Source organism: Cygnus olor, chromosome 23 (assembly GCF_009769625.2).
Source record: "Cygnus olor isolate bCygOlo1 chromosome 23, bCygOlo1.pri.v2, whole genome shotgun sequence".
Lineage (NCBI taxonomy): Eukaryota > Metazoa > Chordata > Aves > Anseriformes > Anatidae > Cygnus > Cygnus olor.
This window is the reverse complement of record NC_049191.1, coordinates 4,413,615-4,439,907: the sequence shown is the minus strand read 5'-3', so window position 1 is coordinate 4,439,907 and position 26,293 is coordinate 4,413,615. Positions and strand designations below refer to the sequence as shown.

General features: G+C 64.1%; 2 protein-coding genes and 1 long non-coding RNA gene across 7 annotated transcripts in view; all 3 read right to left on the bottom strand.

The window, feature by feature from the left end:
• PHACTR4 (phosphatase and actin regulator 4) overlaps positions 1-1,831 on the bottom strand; it is a 63,985-nt gene extending 62,154 nt beyond the window's left edge. The window contains exon 1 of one of the 2 annotated variants that reach the window (XM_040534713.1): positions 1,778-1,831. The gene's annotated coding sequence lies outside the window, so the exon portion shown is untranslated. Of the gene's footprint in view, positions 1-754; positions 968-1,777 lie in introns of those variants that run through there. The other variant, XM_040534712.1, reaches the window with a different exon arrangement.
• Positions 1,832-8,434: 6,603 nt separating this feature from the next.
• On the bottom strand, positions 8,435-19,091 carry SESN2 (sestrin 2). Of its 4 annotated transcripts, XM_040535148.1 has the most exons (10): positions 18,842-19,091; positions 13,959-14,024; positions 12,918-13,115; positions 12,327-12,509; positions 11,816-12,025; positions 11,427-11,577; positions 11,127-11,242; positions 10,722-10,912; positions 10,397-10,541; positions 8,435-10,312 (listed from the first exon to the last, which is right to left on the bottom strand). In XM_040535148.1, exons 1-10 carry the CDS (start codon positions 18,917-18,919, stop codon positions 10,226-10,228), a joined length of 1,425 nt encoding a protein of 474 aa, XP_040391082.1. In that variant the 5' UTR covers positions 18,920-19,091; the 3' UTR covers positions 8,435-10,225. The 4 variants fall into 4 exon arrangements, with proteins under 4 accessions (XP_040391082.1, XP_040391081.1, XP_040391080.1 ...); XM_040535147.1 differs by having other exon boundaries at positions 8,435-10,541; positions 18,842-19,057; XM_040535146.1 differs by lacking the exons at positions 13,959-14,024; positions 18,842-19,091 and adding an exon at positions 13,264-13,443.
• Positions 19,092-23,592: 4,501 nt separating this feature from the next.
• Positions 23,593-25,054, bottom strand: LOC121058868. The gene is made up of 3 exons (XR_005814381.1): positions 24,826-25,054; positions 24,506-24,708; positions 23,593-24,149 (listed from the first exon to the last, which is right to left on the bottom strand). It is a non-coding gene; the product is annotated as an uncharacterized LOC121058868 (long non-coding RNA).
• Between the last annotated feature and the right edge of the window lie 1,239 nt (positions 25,055-26,293).

The window sequence follows — 26,293 nt, the reverse complement described above, 5'->3', positions numbered from 1 at the left end:
AGGACAAGTTTAAACCAATTCTGAACAAGAAAAAGGATTTGTTGCTGTCACCATCCAAGGTATTAATTTAAATTGGCATAACCGCGTGCCAACAAGATTCCATCATAACTGGCCTTCTTTTGGCTTTATTCCCCCCACTCTCATTTAAGAAGGAATTTAAGCTATGTAAGATTACAGTTTTAGGTCTTGTCTACTCTTAAGGGTAATTTGGATTAATTTAAATAGTGCGTTTGAAGAGCAACAGGCTTTTACACTGAAATCATAGCAGGCAGAGGACTTTAATTACACTTGTGTGCAACTCCTACAGCACTAGCACGTCAGGCTAACTCAGCTGAACCGATCCTGTTATCTGCCAAGGCAGCACCACACAAAACCTCAGGATTCCCCTTGCAACAAGACTCTGCCCGGGACTCGATGATGTTTTCCAAAGGCAACTTTCAAGTTTACGACTCAGTCGTTCCTACCCAAGTCGAGGTTTCTTTACACACTGGAGCACAGGAGCAATCACAGGCATTCACGTTTCTCTTCCTAGTTTGTGGGAACAACACTGAGGATGGAGAAGGGCTTTGCATTTGGCCTGGCACACAGCTCCTGCAGCCCTAACACCTCCTGGCCCTGCTGCCAGCCCGGAGGGGCACCGAGACCTCACCTACCTCCACCTGGACAAACACAGCCGGGCGCGGGACGAAGAGGGGAATAAATCAGGAGGAAAGAATTAAACGAGCTCAGCGGGGGCGTTTCAAGTTCCACGCACCATTGGGACGGGACGGAGCAAACAAAGAAACGGCACCGGGGCTGCCGCAGAGGGCAGAAGTCGAGGCGCAAGCTGCGACCACACCGGGACGGCACAGCCGGGGGCTTGGCACTGAACGGCCCCAGCTGGAGGAGACCCAGGGATGTAACAGCCCCCGGGCACACAATGGGGCACGGACCCCAGGATTGGGCCCAGCACTGGTGCAGGAGGAGCAGGACCCCCACCTCAACCCCAAAATAAACCCCCCAGACCCACATAACCCCCCCCAAGCCCCTCATAACCCAGCCTCACCCCCTCCTAACCTCCCTCACAACTCCCCAGCCCCTCCTAAACCCCCTCGCCCCCCTCATAACCCCCGCACCCCTACCTAGCTCCCCTCACAACCCCCCCCAGCCCCTCCTAGGTTAGGGAAGGGGGTGCCCTTCCTAAACCCCCCTCATCCCCTCCTAACCCCCCTCCTAACACCCCCAGCCCCTCCTAACCCTCTTCAATCCCCTCCTAGACCCCCTCACTCCTGCATAAGTCCCCCACTCCTACATAACCCCCCACAACCCCCCACTCCCTCCTAACCCCCTTCAACCCCCTCATCCCCTCACAACCCCCTTCCTAACCCCCCCAGCCCCTCCTAAATCCCCTCACCCCCCTCCGAAACCCCCTAATAACCCCCCCAGGCTCTCCTAACCCCCCTCACAACCCCCCCAGCCCCTCCTAACTCCCCCCAGCCCCTTCTAACTCCCCCTCACACCCGCATAACCACCCCACCCCTACAGAACCCCACTCCTAATCCCCCCCAGCCTCTCCTAACTCCCCCCTCACAGCCCCCCCAGCCCCTCCTAAACCCCCTCACAACCCCCCCAGCGCCTCATAACTCCCCCTACCCCTACATAACCCCCTCCTAACACCCCCCCCAGCCCCTAACACCCCCCCAGCCCCTCACAACCCCCCTCACAGTCCCCCCCCGAGGGCCCCGCTCGCAGCAGCCGCCCCCCCCCAACTTCGCCCCGGCCGCCCGCCCGCCCTCACCTGCCGCCCGCCGCCGCTCCCCCGGGCCGGCCCCGCCGGAAGCCGGGAAGGGAGGGGAAGGGGGGGAGCGCGGAGCATGCCGGGAGTTGTAGTCCGCCCCGCAGCAAAGGGCACGGCCCGCGGGGGAGGGACAGTGGGAGGGGACTGGGGGGTAAAGGTGGGGGTATAGAGGGTTTTGGGGTGCTGGGGGGGGTTTGGGGTGCTGGGGGCTTGGGGTGGGTGATGGGAGGCTAAAGGGGTTTGGGGGTGATGGGGAGCTAAAGGGGTTTGGGGGGTGCTGGGGGTTTGGGGTGGATGATGAGGGGCTAAAGGGGTTTGGGGGGTGCTGGGGGTTTTTGGGGTGCTGGGGGTTTGGGGTGGGTGATGGGGGGCTAAAGGGGTTTGGGGGCTGCTGGGGGTTTGGGGTGGGTGATGGGGGGCTAAACGGGTTTGGGGGGTGCTGGGGGTTTTTGGGGTGCTGGGGGTTTGGGGTGGATGATGGGGGAAATTGGGGGGGGAAATTGGGTCTGGGGGGTGCTGGTGGGTTTTGGGGTGCTGGGGATTTTTGAGGTGGTGAGGGTTTGGGGTGGGTGATGGGGGGCAGTGGGGTTTGGGGGTGCTGGGGGTTTTTGGGGTGATGGGGGTTTGGGGTGGGTGCTGGGGGGGGGCTAAAGGGATTTGGAAAGGGTGATGGGGGGTTATGGGGTTTGGGGGGTGCTGAGGTGTGGGGGGCTTGGGGTGGGTCATCAGGGGGCTGTGGAGTTTGGGGGGGATTGGGTCAGGAGGTGCCGGGGGTTGAGGGGGCTGTGGGGTTTGGGGTGGTTAATGCGGGGTGCAATGGGGTTTCGGGGGTTCTGGGGGGTGTAAGAAGGGTCCATGGGGTTTGGGGGCCTGGGAGGGTAGATGAGGGGGTCTGTGTGGTTGGGGGCGGATTGGTTTGGAGGGTGCTGGGGGCTGGGTTGGGGGCTGAGGGAGTTACGGGGTTGGGGTGGAGGATGGGGTCTGGGGGCTGGGGTGGTGCGTAAGGGGGGCTGAGGGGGTTGGGGTAGGGAATGGGGTCGGGGGGGGGGGGGGCTTGGGGTGAGGCTTTTAAGCTGCGACACTGCTGCTGCCCGGGGGTGGGTGCCCCCGTTTGCCATGTCCGAGCCCCCCTAACCCCAATCCCTGCAGGGTTTCTGCTCCGGCCGCCACCAAATCCTGCTCCCCACGCAAAGGTTGGGGTTTGCCCACGGGAGGGACGGGACACGGGGCACCGGAGAGGCTTTTCCTTTGGGAAAATGCAGTTTTCAGGGGTGCAAACCCCGCTGGCGTCCCCCGGCTCCTCTGTCTGACCCCATTAATCGCTGGCCTCGAGCCGCCCAGCAGATAAATCCTGGGAGGCTCTGGGGGGGGGGGGGTTCTGGGGGGGGAGCTGTGCTGAGGCAGCTCCCCGTGGTGCTGCGGACCCCTGCTGGGTGCTCCTGGCACCTCGGGGTGCCCGCAGGGGGTCCCCCGGGGCTGCAGCTCTTCCCCACCCCATTTTGGGCTGTTTCTCCCCCCGACAAATGCATTTAATTCTCTTCTGCCGGCTCCGTGACGCGCAAAGCCTCCTTCCATCGCTCCGCTTGGAGGTAGCCTCCCGTGCGCGTGCAGACGGCCACGACCCCAAACGGTGCCCACCACGGCCTCCCCGTCCCCGCGCGCCTCGTGGCCAAGCCGCCCGACCCCACACGGGAGCTGGGCGAGGCGACGAGCCCAGCCCAGGGGGCACAACCCCCCTGCAGCCCCCCCCCGAAACGCGGGCACGAATCCAGAGCTGAAATTTTGGGTCGTGGCTTCAGCGAGGTGCAGCCTGCCCCCCCCCCCCCCAAAAAAAAGAGCCCCCGATAGTGCGGCCGCTTGGCCCCGATCTGGACACAGCCCCCTGTCCCCAAAAACCCTGTCCCCAAAGCCCCCACACCCGGAGATCTCTCTGCGGTGTCAGGAAATAAGAGGGAAATAAGAGGGAAAGGGGCTGCAGAGAGCGCGGGGGCTGCAGCGGGGGGCTCCCCCCACAGGCTCGGGGCCCCTCCGTGTCCCCGCGCAGCACCCCGGCCCCGTGCCCAGCAGGATGGGACATTTTGCTTGTGCCCCCGTGCTCGGAGCAGCCTCGGGTGCCCACCCCGGGTTTGCTCCGCTCCCGGCTTCGCGCAACGTCTGCAGCAGGGGCGGTGCTGGGGATGGGGTGGAAACCCCAAAAACTGCCCCCGCACCGCAGGCGGGCGGGCAGCTCCTGCTGCTTGTGCCAGGGGCGGCTCCAAACCCCGCGGGGGAGAGGGCAGCAGGCAGCATGAGTCCCGGGACGCGCGGGGGCTTCGGTGCCTGGGGCTTTCCTGGCGGGTCGGGGGCACGGAGGTGGCAGTGGGGCCAGCAGCAGGGCTGGGGGAAGGTCTGCAGCAGGGATCCAGGGCAGGCCGGCAGTGAGGACGCGGGAAAAGTTTGAAGCGGGGACGTGGGGACGGTTTGCAGCAGGGATGAAGGAAGATATTTGCCGTGAGGAAGGTTTGCGGCAGGGACGCGGGGGTGATTTGCGGTGGGGATGGGGGGATAGCTTGCTGCAGGGCTGGTAGGCGGCAGGAACCCAGGGCAGGTGTGCAGGGGGGATGCAGGGCGGCTTTGCAGCAGGGACACAGGGCAGCAGGGACAGAGGGCAGCAGGGACACGGGACAGCCTTGCAGCAGGGACACGAGGCAGCTGGCTCCACAGCAGGGCAGCTTTGCAGCGCTCCAGCAGCCCTGCCGCAGGTCCCCAGCGAGTGGCGCTGCCGACCCGGCAAAGCCCCGAGCCGCCGGGGAGCTGCAGCCGGGCAGCGCAGCCCCAGCACCCGGGGGCGCTCAGCAACAACCCCCCCCGCCCCCCCCCCCCCCCCCCCCGCCCCAAAGCACCGGCTGATGCAACAGCAGCGGTGCCAGGCGGTGCTTCCAGCCTCAAACACGACGGCAGGCAAAGAAGTGCAGATCGCAGCAGCCCCTCCGAAGCTAAAATCCCAGCCTTACGCTATTTGTTTGCTTTGGACGTGATGGGGATCGTCTGGCACCCGTCGGGTTGCCTCGCCCCTGGCTGGCGTGGAGCTGGGGACGTGGGGGGGGGGGCACCCAAAATGTGGGGGTCACAGCAGCCCGGTGAGACCACATCAATCACAGCCCCCCCCCCCCCCCCCCCCCCGGATGGCTGCCGTGGCATCGATCCTGCCTGGCTGCTTGTCAGCGCCTGAAATGCTCCAGCAGCTCTCCGGGATTTACAGCTCCCGGTGCCCGGAGCACGCTGTTCCCCCGGGATTAGCCCAGTTTGTCCCCAGCGAGGACAGCGCCTCGGCTTCCCGGTGACAGCCAGCTTGTGACCCCCAAACCCACGGCAAGCAGCTCGTTACCTGCTGCGAAGAGCAGAGGGCTGAGCGCTGACTGACCCCGCAAAGCTTCCCCTCCGTGCCTGCAAGGGTGGAGCTGGTTTCGGAGGCTCTGCTCCCCCTTGCAGAGGGGCCCTGACTCCCACCCACCGTCGGGACGGCTCCTGCTGCTCAGGGGACACAAAGGTGCCCGCCCCAAGCTGCCCCTGGTGCACAGGCTGGGTACGAAGCTGCTTTCCTGGGTAAAAACCCACCTGCAAAAGCGGTGCTCAGTGTGCTGGAAAAGTGATGCCTCGCATGCGCCCTGATGCCCACCTCCTGTCCCACGGCAGTGACCTGGCCTCATGGATGCACGCAGCGCCGGCACGGCCAGCTGATGATGCAGGACATGCAGGGCTGGCACGAGGCACTGGAGGTGCCACGGGGATATTTGGGGCCGCAGGGGCAGGACACGTTCAGTTCCCGTGAGCGAAAGCTGCACCAGGGCCAGTCCCTATCCCCCTGCCCCTCGCCGTGCCCCCAGCACCCCACAAAATCCAACCGCGTGCTCAAACCAAAGCTCTGCCTCCCCCTCTCCACCACACAGCCGCTTTGCTTCTGCCCCAAATTCATCACCTCGACCCAAGGAGCGCCTTCGGGTGGCTGCTCACCGGGACGACGCGAGGGCTGCAGACATTCCCACTCGCCTCCACGGCCCCCCACAGGGCGATCCCTCTCCTGGTTCACTCCCAGCCTGGGGAATCCCTTGGGACGCTCAGGATCCCCCCCGGGTGCCGTGCTCAGCAATGAGGACGGTGCCGAGGGCAGCTCAGCGCACGGCTCGCCTCCGGTAACGCGCATTTTGCGGAGCACTTCAGGCTCCATCAGCCTGAAACCCCTCATTCAGCACAGCCCGCAATTATTATTATTATTTTCCCATCGCATTGCTGCGTTTTAAACACCATTAACATGCCGCGGCTTTAAATTGAGGGCAATCGTACGCAATTTCGGCGCCGCATTCAGATCCCAACCATCAGCCACAGGTAGGGAGGTTATTAACACGCCTTCTGCCCTGCGAGGCAGACAATGAGAGCTGCCAATAAATTGCACGCACGCACACAAATTGCAGGCCTCCGTTAGGCGCCGGGTGAGGAATTTATTAGTTTATAATCGTGAACATCTGAAAAAAATAAAGGAAGTGGTTAAAGCGATACAATGAGCCCGGCGATGAGTTAAAGGAGGCCCACGGCACCTGCTCGCCCCTGGCTTCGTTGGTGCTGAAGGTGGAAAGTGGAAAATAAAGGAAGGGGCCGGATCCTTCCTAGGTGCCCTCGGGGCCGTCCCTGGGGAGAAGCAGGGGAAACGCTGGGTGCCAGCGGAGCCTGCGGTAAATCCTCGCTGGGTTTAAAATAAACGGGGGGGAGGATTCAGAGCCCGAACGAGGACTTGCTGCTGAGACCGAGTTTTGCAGGATGTGGGGGAACAAAAGGGATTGATTACACCCAGCCACGCAGCGGGGCCTGGCAGCGAACTGGGGGTGCCCGAGGGGCACAGCACCACGATCCAGCCCTTCTGGGTCCCTCTGCCGGAGCCGGCAGCTTGCAGGCACCACCAGGGACCGGCAGAAATTACAGAAAGCATCACAAAAGGGGGTTTTCCCTTTCCTTGCTGTGGGATGGGCAAGGGAGTTTGCCGTGGGGGTCAGGCTGCAAACCTCTCCCGGGGAGAAATCCTCGGTGCTGCCGGGTGGTGCGGAGGGGTGCTGGCGCTCAGGCTGCTGCCAGCCCCCCCAAATATGCCTGTGCGTATAGATACGTCATGTGTAATACAGATTTTTTTGTATATAATGCATATTGTTAAGCACAGGATGTTTTTAAGAGCCGACCCAAGCTCACCACCTCTGCCCACCGGGCCTCAGTGGGCACCGGCCGCACACCGGCCGCGTGTTTACAGCCGCCGCGGGTTTGCCATAGCTGAGATATCACCGGGGCTCCAAAATTCACCCAGGCTCAGCTCGCAGGGCTCCAGCTCGGCTGTCCGGCGCCGGGCACGTCGCTGCCGGGGCCCTGCGGGGCTCGCTCCTGTCCCGGACACCCGATAGCGCTGGCAGCAGCACCCGGCTGGCTCTGCCAGAAGCTGGAGCAAAGGAGGTTTAATTTTATTTTTTTCTTTCTCTAAAGGCTCGGCCCCTCTTGGCTCCGTGATCAGAAGCGGCACTTTCGGAGGATTTTCTCCCGTTTGAACAAAGTGCTTCGGCTCCCTCAAAGAGCGGAGGAGAGCTCCCCGCTCAGAATCCCCCCCAGCGTGACCTTTTTCTGATGGTTGCCATTGATTTCCTGAGCTGCTCCAGCTCCCGAAAAGAGGAGATTTTTTTTTCTCGTTTCTTTTCAAAAACCAATGAGCAAACGCAATTCTTTGCAGCTGAAATGCTGCCCCCCCACCCCCCCAGCTGAGGCTGGGCTGGCCACAACCAGAGCAATAGGGGGACCCCGGGGACGTGGCCGTGGTCCCCCCACTTGGTGCCAAGCCCCGCGGGTCCCAGCACCCCAGGGTGCTCCGTGTTGGCCCCAGGGGGGGCCCTGATGGAAACACAGCACCTGGGGGGGTGGATTTGCATTCCTGTCCCCAGCCCAGAGGCAGCTGTCAGCAGCTCGGCCTCTGAGCACAGTCCCGGCCAGGGCTGGAAAAACTCCGGGAGGAATTTGGAGGCGGTGAGTCAGCGCCGCACAGCTCAGCCCCAGCTGGCTCCATGCACAAACACAGCTCCGTGTCCCCCCCTTGCCCCCCCCCCAGTGCCTCCCCTGCTGCTCTCTGGGCTCTGCCTGCGCCCCTTTCCCCCAAGCCAGATGCGGCTCCCTCCGAGCCACCCCCCATGTCCATTGGGGCAGCACCCGGGCAGGATGAGGCCCCCCTGCAGGATGCCCCCAGACCTGCAGGCACGGGGTAGGTGCAGGATTCGGCCCCCCCGGGGCTGTTATCAGTGGCTGCCAGGGGCTGCTGCCTGCACCCTGATAAGCACCGGGCTCCGTGCTGGGGTGCTCCCGGTGCTGCCCCCTCCCCCCCCCAGGACACCCACACATGGGTGAGCATCAGTACCCCGAGGCTTGGATTTTGTGTGCAAGGAGGGTGCCCTTGGAGCACAGGGGGTGCTCTTCCCCCCCCCACCACTTGTCAACCAGGGCTGCTCCGAGCACCCCAGGAGCCCCCCACCCCGGATCGCATCAGCCTGGGGCCCTGAGCAAGGGGAAAGAGAAAATGCATCTCCACATTTTGGCTCTCTGCACACCCCCCCCCCCCAGGGCAAGAGCAGAGGCAGTTAGAAAACACAAAACAACAAAAAAAAAGAACAATTTTATTTTTCAAACGAGATCTGTAGCAAAGTCACAGTGGCACTTCCATGCCCGGTCAGGAGTAAATACACCCAAAAAAAAAAAAAGAAATAACTTAACTGGAGCTACGGTGGAGCAGGGACAAGCCAACAGGCGATGCTGGGAGCAGAAGGGGGAGCAGGGGGCTCTCCCCCCTGCCCCAGGCACCCCCCGGGCGACCCGCGCCCCTGGGAAATGCCCTAGCACATCTGGGTGAAGGCACAGCCCCCCTGCGTCCCCCCCCAGCTGCATGAGCCCCTTCCCCAGGGAACCCCCCCCCCCAGAGGAAGGGGCTGTGCAATAAAGTGCAGGAGGGGAGAGGGGGGCATTGAGGGTCCCTGCTGGAGGAGGAGGAGGAGGGAGGAAGGAGAGGGGTGTGGGGGAGCTGCAGGACATGGGGGGGGGTGGGGGGGGTGTTCCAGCCCTGACCCTCTACAAAACCTTCCCCCCGCCCCCCCCCCCCCAAGCTCAGCCCTACTTGCCCTTCCCTCTTCCCAAAAGCCCCCCCAGATTTATGCCCTGTGCAGGAGTGACAGGCAGGCACTGCCCCTTGCCTTGGGGGGGGGCACACGTGGCTCTGAGCCAGGCTGCCCAAAAGGGACCTGGGGGGTGGCAGCAGCATCCCCCCCCACCTCCTCCAAAGAGGGAATTATTGCCTTAAAACAGCGCACCCCACGCACCAGGAGCAGCCCCCCCAAAGCAAGCAGGGGTTGAGGGCACCCCATGCACGAGCCAGGTGTGGGGGGGCAGCAGGATGTGGCCCCCCCCTTGCAGCAGCAGGGTGGATTTTGCACCCGTTGAGCACCCCCAGGGTGACACCCAACAACTCATCCCCAAGCAGGACAAGGTCACGGGGGGCGACGCAGCTCACCTCCTGCCAAAAAGCTCAGCGGGGGGGGTCACACAGGGACAGGACCCGCAGGGATGGGGGCGCTGGGGGCATGGAGACGCAGGGCAGGGGGAGCAAGGCTCCAGCTCTGTCCCGGCAGCAAGCAGAGAGAGGGAGCAGGAGGGAAACAGGAGGCATTTGAGGTTTCTTCACAGTTTCCCAATGCTGCTGCAGAGGGGGGGCAGCCCCAGCAGCAGCCCCCACCCCACCCCACCGAGCAGGCAGAGAGGTGCCAGAAGGGCACGAGGACTGGGTAAAGGCACCGCGGGCTCCGCTACCCCTCGCCTTGCTCCGTGCACGGGACCCTGTTTCAGAGGCACTTCCAGCCCCAAATGTCAGGGGCCACAGGCAGGGCCCTGGAAGGAGCCCCCCCAGACACCAAGGGGACGCCCCCAGGACACCAAAGGCAGGGGGAAACACCGGGGTCTTCCTGCTCTGGGTGCGCCCCGGTGGCTTTTGGCAGGAGGACAGCGCCCACGGCAGCAGCACAGCCCTACACCCGGCGGGGCTGGGGGTGAAGGCAGCCCCCCAGGGAGCACGGTTCAGCTTCATCGGGGTTTGGCTTCATCGGGGTTCGCCCCAAGCAAGGCACGGAGTGGTCGAGCACCCCCAACACCTCCACCAAGCCCCGGGGGGGGGGGCACACAGGCACGGCCGGGATCTTCCCAGCACCGGCAGCTTCGTGAGGGTCCCCCCGGTCCTGGGATAAGGGGCAGGGGAAGGGGACGTGTCCCCCTTTTTCCTTCCCCAGCTCCACGCCCCGTGAGGCAGGAGGCGATGCAGCAGCAAAGTCTTTAAGGCCCCGGCTCCCCCCCGTCCCCCCCCCGGCGGTGGGGGCAGGAGGAGGAAGAGGAGGGAGCGGGGGGCCGTCAGGTCATGTAGCGGGTGACGGCGCGCAGGGCGTAGAGCAGAGCCGCCTGCATGCGAGCCTCCAGCAGCAGCAGGTTGATGTGAACCTGGGGGGGGGGGGACAGCGGGGTCAGGGCGGGGGGCTCAGCACCCCCCCAGCCCCGCGGGAGGGAAAGGGGACGGGGCAGCACCTTCTCCGAGTGTTTGAAGTGCCTCCAGAACTGCGCGTACATCCGCTTGGTCGTCTTCTCCGGGTAGCAGGCCACCGTCTTGATGTAGATCTTGAGGCTGCGCTCCAGGAGCTGGTTCACCTCCCCGTAGTCGTAGTCATCGTAGCTTGGGGGGGGGGGGACACAGAGGAGGGCACGTCACCCCAGCCCCCACACGTCTGCGCACCCAGGACCTTCCCCGGACCCCCGTCCCCTACCGGCACGGCGTTTCGTTAGCCTCATCCTGCACGGTGGGAGAGGTGCGGGGCTCAGCCCAGCGCACACCGGGGGCTCCTCGGGGACCTACCGGATGCCGAAGACGCAGTGGACGTAGTTCCAGATGGCCCGGCGCAGCATGGAGGTGTCCACGCCGCAGTGCATGGCGATGGTGTTGTAGGTGAGGTTGTAAACCACCTGGAACTTCTCGTCCAGGAGCTGCCCCACGTCGGGGTACAGGCGGTTGATGAGAGAGTAGCCGTGGTCCTCCCAGGTGTAATCCTGCCGGAGAAAGGATGCTGGGCTAGGTGCTTCATGGGGGATAAAATCAGGTCACGATCCCCCCCATTTTGTTGAGGTCCCCCCAAATCTTAGCAGCTGGTGGCTGCTAAGCCGAGGTGGCTCCAGCCCGGTCCCAGCCCCGTGCACCGGCGGTGCCGGGACCCCGCCGCACCCCCATGGGACGAGCAGGAGCCGCCACCCCGCGCCCACCCACCTGCGCACGGAAAGTGGGGGGCGCCTGCTCGCCCCGCCGCGTGAAGTCCTTGTAGCCGAACTCGGGGTCCTCCACAAAGCACAGGACGCTGGACTGCAGCGAGTGGTCGGCGAGGTCTGCAAGGCACGGCCGTGAGCCGCGGGGCGCACCCGGACAGAGCCAGCCCCCAGCATCCTGCACCCACCTGGGGCCGCATCCTGCACCCACCGAGGGGACCCCAGCGCCTGCCCCCCCTCCCCGAGCTCCCCAGCCCGCAGGGACCCCGCTCCCGGCCAGCTGCACGCCCTTGCACCTCCTCACCCGAGGGAGCCACCAGCAAGCTCTCCGTCTTCTCCAGCTCGAAGCGCGTGGCCATCTCCTCCTGCGTGACGCCCTCCTCCTCCTGCTGGCTCTCCTGCAGCAGCTTCATCCGCTCCATCAGCGCCTCCACCTCCTGCAGGGCGTCCTTGCCCTGGGGTGGGCAAGAGCAGAACGAACACTGCTTGAAGCCCAGCGAGGTTGCAAGGGGGGTTGCAAGCACAGTGTCCCCCCCCCGCCACCTTGCAAAGGGCTGGCCCCACAGTGCAGGGCAGACGGAGCTGCTCCGGTGACGGCCCCAGGGGACATCCACCGCCCTGCAGGGGACACGCTCCAGCCCCCCCCCCCACGCTGTCCCCTTCCCTCTCCACGCAGGGAAGCCCCCCCCTTACCCCCGAGCACCCCATGCTGTCCTCAGAGGCAGGGCTGCTGTCGCCGTGGGGCGAGGGGGGCCTGCCGCCGTGCCCCCCGTCCTGCTCCGCCTCGGGGTTGATGCCGCAGCCGAACACGAAGGAGGCGAGCGAGTGGTAGTGGGTGAGGAGCACCAGGGCTTGCACCAGCTCTGCCAGCGACCAGCTGTGCTCCCCCGTCTTCAGCAGAGCCTGCGGGGAGGGGATGCAAACGGGGTCAGGCTCGGTCCCCCAACACCCCACAGCCAGGATAAGCAGGGGGGCGGGAGGGCGTTTGGGATGTGCCCCCCAAAAACCAGGGGATCTCAGCAGGAGGACAGCCCCCAGCCAGGTGGGACAAGCCGCCCCTTCCCCATCCACCCAGCGCAGCACAGACCCTGCCCTCCAGCTTATGGATTCCACCCCCCCCCCGCCCTGAAAGGGCCATACCCTGGGACGTGGCCCCAAATGCCACGTGTTTTGGGGGCGTTGAGCCCTCGGCACCCGCTCTCACCTCGATGTGCTCCTTGGTGATGAGCCAGGGCCGGTGCGCCAGCAGCTTGTTGATCTCGTTGAGGTTCCTGAGCTTCTGGGGGGCGCAGTGCAGCCCCTGCAGCCACGCCGGGTTGCCCCCCACCTGCAGGAACTCCCCCATGTGCAGACCCACCAGGTAGGAGCACTGGTGCCGGGCTGCTGCCTGCGGGGAGATCCAAGCAGTCAAGCCCCCCCACCCCAGTACAGCCCAGGGCCCCCCCAACCCCGCTACAAGCCCTTGGAGAAGCCACCCCCCCCCCCCATCACCCACAGGGGGCTTCTCTAGGGATGAGGATCTGGACAGGGGGCTCTGCCCCCCCCCCCAAACCAGTCCCCAGCTGCCCTGGGGACAAGGGGTCCTGGCACCCCTGGATGTGCACCCCAGGACCAACCCTAAAAGGGGCTTTCAAGCTTTTGGGACCACCGCCCAGAGGGGTGCCCACCCGTGGGGTCCCACACACCCCTACCTCCAAGCAGGACCCCAGCGGAGCTGCTGGGACCGCACGAATCCCCCCGGACCCCATGGGACCCCCCCCCCCCCGCCCCAGGCCGTGCCCGCCCCCATGCTCACCATGATGGCGATGTAGTGGCGCTTGTGGTAGGGCAGGGGCCCGTCCATGCGCAGCAGGAGGTACTGGGTCTTCCAGAAGCTGCTGAGGTACTGGGGGTGCAGCCCCATGACCATGGTGATGTTGTCCACCCGCCCCGCCGAGACGAAGGCTTCGATCAGGAGCTGCCGCCGGCTGCTCTCCACGCCTTCCTGCAGGATCTGCGGGGCACGGGGTGAGGACAGGACCCCTCCGCCACCACCCCCAAAACATCCGACACCCCCACAGGGCAGCGTCCAGCGGCGGTGCCCACGTACCGAGGAGCACCCAGACCCCTGGGGTTGGGGGCGGGGGGGGGGACACACTCACCCCTCCGGCTGTGCCCAGCCGCCTGCCCGCCGCCCGGTACGGGCACCCTTGGGTGCCCCCAGACCCTACAGCCGTCCCCCCGGCCCCATGGGGCAGGTGGCGAGTGGGGGTCCCCATGGCGGCCCCGCTCAGCGCAGCGGCGTCGGGTTGTTTATTTGGTGGGGAGGAGATGGGGCTCGGCCCCCCCCCCCCCGCCTCGCGGTGACGAAACCCCGGCGTTATCTCTGCCCGAGGAGGAACCATCTGGGACAGCGGCCCCGGGAGCTGAGATAGGGCTGCGGGGAGAGCGGGGGGTTTGGGGCACAGCCCCCCGATGGGTGGGGGGTGGGAGGAGGGTGGAGCCCTCTTGGGAGGGGGGTGGAGAACACGGCTGCGCTTGGACGAGCGGGGAAACTGAGGCACACGCAGGAAGACACCGGGGTGAGGCAACAGAGCTGCTCCCCCAGTCCTAAAGAGCCTCGCCCCCAAACTGGGTGACCCTTCCCCATCACACTCCCCCTCATCACACCCCACCACACCCCCCCCACTCCCTCCCCAGCACCCCACCCTTGGGTGCCAGCCCCCCGGGGGCGCAAACCACCAGTTAACCCCCCCCCAAACCCACTGGGCTGCCACCATGTCCCCTCCAGCTGCTCCCCCCCAGCGCAGGGACTCCACACCCCAAAAGCGACCAACGTCCCCCCCCCCCCCCTTACCTCCTCCACGGGGATGAAGGCGCTGGGCCCCCTCCCCAGCTGCCGGGGGACTTTGATCCCTCTGTCCTAGGGAGGAAGAAGCGGTGGCATCAGCGCCGTGCCGCCGAGTGGCCCCGTGGGACGCGGGGCTGGCCCCGGAAGGGTGACTCAGACCCGTGGGACACGGCGAGCCGGCCGGGCACCCCGTAGCCATCGCCCCTGGGCTGTTGCATCAGTCCCGGCGGTGCCTGATGAAATCCTGCCGGGGTGTTGCTCTGCCACCCCCCGGCACGGCGGCGGAGCCCGAGGGGTGACACGGGGTGACGGCACCAGGACGCAGGCGGCGTGGCTGCCCCGCGTGCCCGGATGAGTGCCCCAGGGCTCCGTCTGCCGCCCCGGCGTTAATAAATAATAAAAATAAAATCAGAGCCCCGGGGACAGCGGCAGGCCCCAGGCACAGCACGGCAGTGCCGCGTCCCGGGTGTTGGGGTTTGCAATTAGTGCAAATTCAGCGCCCCGGGGGGGTTCCTGCTCCCACCCCCGGCACAAAATGCCAATAAACATCTGCACAGCCTTCACCCCCCCCCCCCCCCCCCCCGTTAAACCAGGAGCAACCCAGCAGCTCGGCTGCTTTCCCGAGTCCAGCTCCTTTTTAAAGCCCCCTGGTTTAAGACTGCACCCCCAGCACATTTCACCCATGCCACATTTTCCCCAAACCCCAATTTTTTCTGCTCTGCCCGTCCCTAGGTGCAGGGTTGGGGGGGAAATGCACACATCCAGCTGCACCCCACCTGCACAACGGGACCAGGACCCCCCCCCCAGCCCTCCTGCTGGAACCCCCGGAGGTGGAAGATGGGGATGGAGCCGAGCCTGACCCCCCCCATCCCAGCCCCACACCACCGGGCTGTGTCCCCCCCCCCCCCCTTGCAATCACAGCAACACCCATGGGTGCCAACCACAACCCGGGGGGGGGGGGGGGGGGGGGGGCACAGCGCCTGGCCCCAGGCTCATCCCACTGCAGGATCTGTATTTGGGAAGAGGACGGGAAATTATGGGATGTGCCCGGGGACCTGCGGGAAGGAAGCTGCAGAGGAAAACCACAAAGCTAAACCAACCCATTCCCCGCTTAGGATTTCAACTCCCTCCAAACAGACCCCTTGAAGAACACTAAAATACCCCCCCCCCCCCAAAACAAAACAAAAAACCTACAGAAAGCCCACAGCCAGGTCTGGGAGAAAGGGGGATGGAAGAAACAAGGTGAAATACGGGGCAAGGCACAGGGTGGGCAGCACCGGGACCTGAGCGCGCTTTGCTGCGCTACAAGAGCTGAGCAGGGGATGGGGCACTGCCCTGCCAACGCAGGGAAGGGGAACGGCCCTGGCTTGGGTTAGGGCCGGGCAGGGCAGCAGCAGCTCAGAGCAGAAAGGGGCGCTCAGCAGATCAGCACCAGCAGTGTTTCCTCCGACCCATGCTGCGGATGCAGGCGCTGGCAGCACCCGCGTGTGGGCACGGCCGCTGCCCCGGCAGGGAAGCACCAACATCCCCTTCCCTGCAGAAATCCCCCAGCTCTGGGGTCCCCTGGGTCCCTCAGCCAGCGGGACCCGGGGTGGCACCGAGGTGCTGGGACCTGCTCCTGGCTGCAGGGCTGCTCCCGGTCACCTCCCCTGGGACTGTGAGCAGGAGCCCAGCTCTGCTGCCCAAAGCCGGGGGCAGCACCGCGGTGCCTCGGCCCCCAGCCCTTGCCCATCGCATCCCGGCCACCCCGGGCAAACGGCACGCGGTGCTTGGCCACCAAAGCCCAGCTCCTGCCAACCCCACGCATCCCCTGCCTGCGAGCTCCGGAGTCCATCCCCGTGCGGCACCGTGCTCAAAATAGCCACGTCCCGTTTTGGTGACAGCAAGGGGGGGGGTCACAGCACAGGGCTGGGTGCCCCCACCCCAGGGGCACCTCTGGGCACCGCTGCTGCGGACAAACACAGCCCCAGCCCGAGCAAAGCCTCAAGGCACGCCTGGCCGCCCGCCAGCCTCCACAGCCCGAAATAAACGGCTCGTGGAGGGGGGCAGCGGGGTGCTGTCAGCACCCTCCTCGGGAGGGAAGCAGGGGCCCCAGGGCTGTGGGGAGCTGCCTCTGCTCACAGGGCAGCCCCGGGCTGCGGGGCAAAAACACTGAGCTGGGAGCTGCAGCAGGGACCAGCGGCACAGCTGCTGCTCCTGGGCACGGGGTGAAGGCACGGCCCTTGTTTTGTTGCATTCCTCTCTCCTGGAACCACACAGAAATCCTCTCCCCATCCCAACTGCCCCATTCTCCCTTCCCAACCCCACATCCCTCCACCCCTGGATAATTCAAAGGCTCCCCGGGGTGGGCAGGGCACGGCCAACGCAGCGCCGTGGCTGGGCGAGAGGCAGGAAACATGCAGCACCAGCGCAAGAAAAGCAAGCGCATCACTCAGCGCCATCCTCCAAAGCCGAGAAGCCTCCAGGGAGGCAGGCACGCTCCTTGCAGCCCACCAACACGAGGGAAACTCGAAGCGCAGCTCTGCCCCCGGCCCCGCGCTCAGCAGCCAGCACCACGCCTGGCACAAAGCACGCAGCCCCGTGCAAGCGGATTCACCTGCAGGACACGGGACATGGCACGGCACGGCGAGGGTGCTGGGACAGGCGGGGATGCTGACGGCAGGGCAGCACGTCCCACCCTCAGTGGATGGCCAGGAGCTTCCCCGGGCTCTTCTTGGAGGTGCCCAGCAAAGGGAAGAGCCCCGTGGCCGCCTCCTGGCTCCCCCAGGGGAGAGGCTTGGGCACGAGCGCCGCTCCCGCCGGCTGCCCCCACAGCACTAGGGAGGCGGTGGGCGGCCGCGGGGCACCCCAAGCCAAGCGGGGACGGGGCGTGGGGTGGCACGAGGTGGGCAGGCAGCAGCTGTCAGCGTGGCCACGCGCTCCCCACGTGATGGGCAGCGAGGCTCCGGGGGCTCCGACGGCTGCACCTGGCCGGGGCTGCGACCAGCACGGCCCCACGGGCACCCCAGCGGCACCTGCGTCCCCGCGGTGCTGAGCGCACGGAATGGCCCTGCCCTGAGTCACCGCGGGGTGACGGCAGGACCAGGCTCGTGCCATCGCTGCCGCGGGTGCTGAGGTGGCCGCTCTGACTCACGGCTGCCAGACCTGTGGGGAAAGAGCTGCTTCGGTGCTCCGAGAGGCTGCCCGGGATGGGGAGCAAAGGAAAAACCCCACAAACAAAGCCGCGGGACCCCAAAGGCTTCAAACGCTGAAAGCAGCAGGGAGCCGGAGAGCGCAAACCGTCCCGCTGCGTTTTGGTGACAGCCCAGGGTGACCTTTGAAGGTGCATTTTAATCATTGCTGCGTGGAGGCTTGTAATGTTTTGCTGCATTAAGCAATCCTTTAGGGGCACTGCACTTAACCCTCGCCGCGCTGCCGCGAAACAGCACCTCACCGCCCGCTTCTGCCGCTGGGGAAACTGAGGCACGGCTCCGATGCTCGATCCTGTGGCAGTCCCACAGCCCGCTGCCGGGCAGTGGTGGGCACGGGGTGGCCGGAGGGTCTCCAGCCCCGAGCAAGCGGCCAGGGAAGGAGTTAATGCCCCGGGAGCAGGAGGACGTGGTGCCAAGCAGAGCCCTGGCGCTTGTGCCAGTGCTTAGTCAGGTGTTGGAAAATCGTTCCCGATAAGGAGAGGTTAAACAAACACCAGCGCAGACGCCCCACAGAGCGGGTTCGCTCCTCCAAAAACCGTCGCTCGGCCCCGAGGCCATCCCAGGCTGTACCGGGGGGCGAGAACAGCGCCGGGTCCCGGCCCCGCTGACGCACGGAGCCGACACACGAGTGCAACCCCCGGGCACCAAGGGCAGCGGCTGCCCCACCAGCACCGGCCCCTGCCGCACCCCCAAAACGAACCCTACTAATAGGGGTAACTCCAAGCTTGTTGGCAGATGCAGCAGGGGGGTCCTGCAGAGCCCCACAGACATCCCACTGGCCTCCCAGTGCAAAAACCCTGGAGCTGTGCAAGACCTTCCCCAAGCCTCCGGGTGGACAGGGAGCTCAGAGAGGTCCCAAACCCAGCCACGCAGGACCCGGTGCATTGGTGCCCTGCCCTAGAGACTGCTCGCGGCTGTCCCCATCTACACGGTGGCCCAGACCCCTGGGGCAGGGACCAAGCACTTTGTGCTGGTGCAACCCACCAGGGAGCACGGCGCAGGCTGGGTCCCCAACTCATTCCCAGCCCTGCTCCAAAACCCGCTCCTGCCCCAAACTCCAGCAGGAGCAGCCCCACGGGCTGCCTGGCTGAGCGCAGGCACCGCGGTTATTTATTGCCCCCCACCACCACCACCTTCCTGACAGGCTGCCGGGGGGGCACAGCAGCCAAACGGGGCCAAGAACTCCAAATTCAGCTCTGAAACGCTACAAGACCGACCCGCAGAGCCACCAGAGAACTGCAGCACAGGCAGAACAACGGGACAGACCCACAACACCCCACAGCTGCCCACCCAGGAGGCACGGGCACGTTCCCCCCCCCTCGCCTCAGTTTCCCCTCGGTTCCCCCCCAGGCCTGGGGGCAGGACGCCCACCCCACTGCGCACCCGCTCCCGGAGGGTGCTGGAGACCCCGAAACCGCCCTGTGCGGCCACCCCAACACCCCCTACCAGGGCAGAGCCACCCCACCCACAGGCGCTTCCCACACCCCCCTCTCCTCCCCCTTGGCCAAGCAACCCCATAAACACCCCCGAGAGCCGCGCAAGCACCCGGGGGGCCCCAGACCCCCACCCCTGCAGGACCCCGCAGCGCAGCCACCCGCACAAACAGGGCGGGCAGCGGGGCAGCAGCACGGCCCCACAGCCCAGCGGCGTCCTCACCCTGCCGGCCCCATCCCCGAGGGCAGCGAGCCCGGCTCTTACCTCCTCGCCCCGCAGCGCCCCGCACCCCAAACGCTCCTCCAGCCCCGAGGGGCAGCGCTGCGAGCCGGCCACCAGCATGGCACCGGGATGGGGGCACGGGCACGGGGCTAGGCGGCTGCCATGGCTGCGGGATCGGGCCCCGGGGGGGGGGGGTGGGCGCGGGATCGGGCCCCGGGGGGCTGCGGGATCAGGATCGGGCCCCGGGGGCTGCGGGAGCCGGGCGCGCCCCGGGCGCTCCGTTCATAAAGCCGGGAGCGTGGGAAGCGGCCCCGCCCCGCCCCTCGCCTCCGCCAATGGGGCCGCGGGGGTGTGGCCACCGCCCGCCCGCCCAGCCAATTAGGGAGGGGAGGCGCGCGGGGGATGCTGGGGGGTGTAGTTTTTGTTAACGGGGGGGGTGAGCGGAGGGGGGCTCGGGAAAGGGGTTCGGGGCTCAAAGGGGTGGCGCTGGGGCCAGGGAGGAAATCAGAATAAAATAAAGTAAAATGAAGTAAATAAAGTAAAATAAAGTAAATAAACTAAACAGAATAAAATAAAGAAAAGAAAATATAAAATAAACAAAGTGAAATAAAATAAAAATAAAATAAACTGTTTATGGGCAGTGGTGTTTGTCTGAAGCTGCTGCCCCCCTCCCACCGTGGCTCGGTGCCACCACCAGCAGTCCCTGGGTTCCCCCCTCCCGTGCCCCTGCCTCTGCACAGGGCAGGTGGATTTAACGGGGTGCAGAGACGCAACAGGAGCTGCGGGAGCAGCTTTTTTCTCCCTTTCCCTGCGAGGTATGGCCTCCTGTCCCACCAGAGCGCCAGCTCCCATCCACCCCAGCACCAAACCCTTGCAAGAAAAGAAGGGAAAATAAGCCAAAAAAAAAAAAAAAAAAAGCCAAACACAACCCGAGCCCCAGCAGCCCCAGACAGCGGCGCTGATAACAATCTGGTGCTGCTTGACAGCCCGCACATGGCAAAGTCCAGCAAAGAGCAGTCCCTGCACAAACAACTCAGGGTTTGCCTGGCAACAGCCTCCTCCGGCTCAGTTCTGCGCTGCTGCCAGTGAAGCCACCGTGTCCGCAGCCTCGCCGGCACGGTGCCGGTGGCACAGCCACAGCCCGCTCACCACGGCACGCTCGCTGCCGTGCCAGCCCCAAGAAGGACGAGGTTTGAAGCTCTCGGCTGCTCCCTTCCCCGGGCACGGGGCCCCGCAGACACCCCCGGCTGTTTTTAGGGGTGTTTTGCAAGCGCGGCTCTGCAGCAGGGCTGCGGGGTCTGGGTGGTGTTCGGGGCGAGGACGTCGTCTCCTTCTTGCCCACCTCCCCGGGCAAAGCTGCTGGCTCTGGGTTCGCACTGGTGTGATTTGGGAGAGGGTTTGGGTTTTTAGTCGTGCCTGATCTGAGCCCTGAGCCAACATCCAGGCTGTGCCTGCTCTGAGTGGAACCCGGCCCCACAAGCCCCCCCCAGGGCCCGGTGTTGCCATTTCAGCCCCCCTCACCCAGCTCTAAATGGCTACGGAGGGGAGCCTGCCCCACCAGCCGCGGGGGAACCGCAGCACTTTTTGGGGTACAGGGTGCTGGGGATGTTGCAGGGCCACAGAGGGGCAACCCCCGGCTCCCCAAATCTTCATCATCCACCCAGGGGAGCCACCGGTTCCCGATTTACCCCGGCTGCTCACAGGGAGGTCCACCTGGGGTTCGTCCACCCCAGCGGCAGGGCTGGAGGTCAGGGGCCGAATTCTGCTTCGGCTCAGCTCTCTGCTGGGAGCGGCAGCAACAGCTTGCCGAGCAGCTGGGCATCGGGACGTGGCAGTAATCAGCACGGGGCCGAGCACTTGGGGGCTCAGCGGGGCCGGATATAACCTGGGGTGCTCCCGCTCCCCACCCTGGTAATGAGCACCTGGTGCCGTGGGTGTTTGGGGGAAAGCAGGGCACTAATAGCCCAAAGCCCCTCTTCTCCCCCAAAACTGCCCCGTGAGTGTCAGCTGGGAGCCTGGCCTGGGTCACCCCCATGGCAGAGCCCCCATCCCGTTACCAGCCCCAAATCCACAGGATGGCAGCCGGGGAGGGGATGCGTGTGCGGCCCCAAGGCGGGAGCGCAGGAGCCATGAGCGCAGCCCCGGTGGCCACGGGTGTCTTCAAGCCAGGGCGGTGTCATTTCGGGTGGACACACGCACAGCACAGCCCCGGCAGGTTTGCCCCATTTCGGGAGCCGAGGGGGGCAGAAGGAAACGATCCCCGGGTGAGCCCCAGCTCCCAGTCCAGCTCCAACACCCGCTCCTGCGGCTGGAAAGTGCCAAGACGCTGCCGGGTGCCCAGCGGGGGCCACCTGAGGCCACGAGCTCTGGTTTGCTCTGAGCACATCAGCCCGGAGCTGAAATCCACCCCTTGCTCTGCAGCATGGCGGGGGGCTGCATCTGAAACCCCTCTGTGTCCCCCAGCAAGCTCGGGACATGAGGGACCAGAGGTTGAGATGCGCCCGGGCACCCCAGGGCTGCAACCCCGGGGCTAGCGATGCTGCCAGGCATTTAAGATAAAAACACCCCACCAGAAGGCACCGAGGGCTGTGCCAGGAGGATGTCCACCCAGGACTTGGCCAGCGCCATGCCCTGCGTGAGGGGAGGGCAGGAGGGGCTGCGTGCGGCCGGCTGTGCACTCGCTCGGCAATAAGGAGCGGCACGCGATTCCCCCATCTGCTCCGCAGCCCCAGGTCAGCCGACCCCGGCCGATTAGAGGCGCGTTACCTGCAGCCTCAGCACTTTTCCTGGCCTGTTTGCAGTGCTCCTTCCCACGTAGCAGCCGGCTTGGGCTGTCAGCAGCTTTTCCCCCGCCTCGAGAGCAGCCTGGCAGAAGGAGGTGACCTGCCGCCACCTCTGAGCCGCGAGGGGCCGGTACCCGCTGTGCCCGGTACCCGCTGTGCCTGGTGCTGGTGTGAGCTGGCTCCAAAGATTTCTCCAGCCCCTTCCCATTGCAAATCCCTTCTATCCACACCCTTGTGTGCTTATTCTGTAGGAAAAAGGAAAAAAAAAAATACAAAACATCCAAAAATACCCCCGGAGCCCGTGCATTTGGTTAAGCATCCCACTCTCCTTAGCCAGGATGAAATTTCCCAGGTTAGAAAAGTCAGGAAACCCTCGGCAGCTTCTCTCTGCTTGCTGCCTTTCGCACTCCAGCACGCTGCAGGAGCTCGGGGCTGTGCCAAAACCCCACCACCACGCTCAGGCTGACTTCACCCAGGTTATCCCAGCTCCAGCAGGTCGCCCAGGAGGGGAGCCCGGCCCCAGGGCTGCTTCTGGAGCCGAGCATCCCCAGGAGGAAGCAGCGGAGCCAGAAGCGAAGCCGGGTGATCCTGGGCGGTGCCCAAGCAGGCTGCAGCACCTCGAGTCCTTTCATCCTGCGAGCCTCATCCAAGAGCACTTGAGGTGTTATGTTTTGCCCCAGTTTGAGCATATTAATGCTAGGAAATAAAATGCAACAGGGGTTTTTCCCTGTGCTAATTTGCACACGTGTACCTGGCTGCACAGAGGCTCGTTACGATATTCATTGGAAAAAGGGTGGCAAAGGAGAGGCAACATTTCCTCGAGGGGAAACCCAGAGCAGAACCCAAACACCCTGTTTCCAGAAGCCCCGATCATGGGAAACATGCAACGGCTCACTAATTATTCAGGGAGCGAGAGCGCCCTAGTTAACGAGATGCTGACTGTACAAGTCTGTTGATTTAGTTCCATGGCGCGCGGTAAGAAAGCTAAACAGGAAGGCAGCCGGATTGCTCAAGATAAGTCACCTTAGAGCAAACAGCGAGTTTGTCTGGGGTGAGCCGCTGCCTTGCCTGGCCCCTGGGACCCCATTGGCCTGGCGTCCAGCCGGGCCAAACCCCAAGGACGAAGGCAGGCACCGCGGGACCGTGCAGGGGGCTGCTGGGGCACCTGGTGAACCCGTTCGTGTTCCCTCTGCGCTTCGCTCCTGTCCAGAGACCGGTACCCCGAGCATCTGGCCTTGATGGGATGCAGTAAGGGCGCCCGGCCTCTTTATGGGGTGCAGGGAATTTCCCTGCCAGAGGAAATGGAGCCTGACAGAGATTGGGTTGCTTGGAGCACGGAGGGGAGCTAAGCCAGAGCGTGGTCCTCAGCTTTGCAGCACCACCCGCACCAGCAGGAGCTGCAGGCGCTCGGGACCTGCACGGCACGCAGGTGGACGTAGCTCCAGCAGCACGAACACAATAGGAACAGTGGCTTGCACTGGTCTGTACTGGCGAAGGGCTCCTCGTGGCTCTGGAGCCTTCTCCAGCAGCAGGGGGGAGGAGGAGAGCCCCGACGTGCCGCAGCAGCGGGTACCAAATCCTGCAGACCGCTCTGGCACTGGCGAGGGCTGGGGCTGCAGCCAAAACGCCTTTGGACTCCTGGCCCTGCAGAGATTTCCTTGGGCAGGAGGCAAAGGGCAGCCGAGCCTCCTGTGCAGACACCTCTCACGGCACCATCCCAAGGCCATGCCGGACCTTCCCCACCCCGAAGCCCCCGAACCACCCCCGGAGCAGCCCCCGCTCCCCGCTCCGGCCTCTTCAGCCCGCTCGTGTCGCTGCTCCGACCAGCGGGGCGTGCTGCCTTCCTCCCCTCCCCTCCAAAACAAGGCTGGTGCTCACCTCTCCTGGACCAGCTACAAAACAAGTTCCTGACGCTTTGAAGGATTCTAAGAGCCTTAGTTGTTTTCTTTTAAGGCACTACAGCCCAAACCTGCTGCCCCTAGGGCACGCCACGTGAGCCAGCACCCCCAGAAAGCCCCAGCAATTAGGTGAGGAGGGGAAGGGAGCGCGTTTCTGGGTAATTACCGGCTGGTTACGTCGGTTTATTTCTGCTGTGGTTTTACTGCTGCTGCAGGTACACGCTGTCAGGCTGCAAAAGAGTTTATTCATTCACATATTAAAGCCCCAGCTCCTTGCCAAGGGGCCTGTAAGTTTGGAGAGCAGACATTTATTCAAGTAATTACTTTAAAAAAAAACACACACGCAACTAATCCTCTCGGTTAGTAGATCTCAAGAAATGCTTTGCAAGAGGTTTTCACTGTGCCCTGAAGACCCAGCCACCTTCAGCTGCCCAGGTCAGCACTCCTGAAACTGCAGCCTTTGAGCTTCAGGATCCTTGGGACGGGGAGAGGTTCCTGCCGGAGGCAGGCGAGGGGCAGCCAAACACGAGCTCACCTGAAGCTGGTGGAGCGGGGAGCAGCACCGACCTCGAAGGCTCATTTTTGACCCCAATTTCAGGTGGCTGAGATCAGTACGTAACGCCGTTTTCAAGCGCATTCAACTGCTGTCAAAATCGTATTTTCCTAAAGCTTTGAAATAGAAATGGAGTAATCACAACCCCAAATAAAAAATGTATGTATAGAGAGAGATATCCTTCTGCAAACATTCAAACTGCTTTAGAAGCAGTGGATAAACCGCAGAGAGAAGGAAGTGTGTGCTAGCAGATAAAGGCAGGAGCCAGTCATTTCTCACCCAAGGCCTGGCTGGGAATTGCAAAAATTGCCCGCAACCCACTCAAAATCCTCCCTGCAGCTCCACCAGGGCGGACTCGAGGTGGCCCCTTGGAGACGCAGAGCAAGGGCTGGGGGCTCTTAGAGCGGCCCCAGCTCTCCCCGCGGACTCGGAGCCGAGCCTTGGGCAAATCAGCCCTTATCTGCCTCCCTACCTGCTGTAAACGGGGATAATTGGGCACGCTCAAGGATACAGCAGCGAGGTTTGCGCTGCCCTCAGCAGAGATAAGGCGCCGTGCGAATGCTCCGTCCTGCTGGCACACTTCTGTGGCGCTGCCCCGGCGAGGGCTGTGAGCTCGCCTCCTCGCACGGGAACGGCCTTTGGCTCGGCAGTCGCGGCAGCTTGCGACTTTGGCACCTTTGGTGGAAAGCAAAGCTGAGGAGGAGGAGGAAGCGGGAGCTGCTGAAGGCTGGGGATGCAGAGCCCAGCCCAGGAAGGCTCCCAGCCACGGGGCGCAGGGCGCAGAGGACGCACCGAAGGAGCCGTGCTCTGGTTTTGCTCCTTCTCCCCAGGCATCCCCTGTGGCTGCTGCCCTTTCTGCCTTGATGGGGCTCCGGGCTCATCCAGCGTGCTGGAGCCCAGCAGACTCGGGGAGAAACCCCCAATTCAGGTGGGAAACCACACCCGGAGAAAACAGCGGGAGCCTTCCCCAAAGAGAGGGAAAGAACGCTTCTGTCCGGTCTTCTCTCTGTCCCTGAAACTAACACAAACTGGATCACACGCCGGGAAGGTGCTGGGACGAGCACATGATGGGGGCGGTGGGACAGGACCCACAGGTGCCGCTCTCCAGAGCTGCCGCAACAATTCCTGAGGGTGTCAAGCCAGAAGGAGCAAGAGCAAGCCGAAAAGAGCAAGCCGAAACCCATCCTCGCCCTCCTTCCACGAGCACCTGGCTGCACGCAGCCTCTCCCCTCTCAGGCAGCGGAAGCCAAAGAGCTTGGACGGGTAACAGCCATTGAAAGGATGTAACTCCCATGCAAAACCTTCTACAGAAACCGTTTTTCTTCCCCGTGTTTAACTAAGAATTAGGGCATTTGCCACCAGGAATGAATCCCAGACAAGCGGTCATTTTCTGTGTGCAACTCTGGGCTTTGAAAAATCTGACGCGGAAAGAGGATTTTGAGTGGGAAAAGCCTTTGCAGCGCTCCAGCAGAGCCAGCGCTTGCATTTTCCCACTGCCTACTGCAGGCAGCGCCCTGGGAAGAGACACTCACAGCCAGGACAGCTCCCCGGCCCCGCAGGAGGGGAGCGGGGCGCAGCACAGGGCTGCTCGTCCCCCGGGGAGCGGCGCTGCCAGGAGGCGAGGGACACCCGACAGCCCGAACTGCGGCTCCCTCGAGGGTCAGGGTTGCTTCCACGTGGGAATCAGCTTCGGCTACCAATTTCTGCTGGAGAATTAGAAGCTTTTTTTAATAAAACCAATCTGTTCTCCCTTCCAAACAGCCCCACTCACCGCTGAGGTAAGGGGAAGACAGAACTGGTGCTTACTGGTGTCGTTTGCGTCTGTACATTGAAGGGAAGAACCCCCTTATCCTCTCATCTCTTTGTTCCCTATCGGGACCGCATGGTTTCTGCGCTCTGCCTCCGGTCGCGTGGCTGGCGAAGAAAACCGAGAGATCTGCTCCGACAGAGGCAGAGCGGTCCTGGGAAGCGGGATGTAACCAAGGAACGCGGATCCTAGCAACAGGCCGGGCTGGGAGGATTTAAAGATAGAAACAAAAGTCGGAGCGAGGCAAACAATGGCAAGCGCCGGCACCAGAGCCGGGGCTGCACCGCAGCCCTTGGAGCAGGCGGGGGACGAGAGGGGACGAGCCAGGGCCAGGCAGGGACGGGGGTGGGTTTTTTTCCTCTTTCAGGCAAATAAAAAGTATCAGGCACACACAGACGAGTTTTTGTGTTGTTTTTTTTTAAACACTTTAACATTTGTCAGAGTTTTTGTACA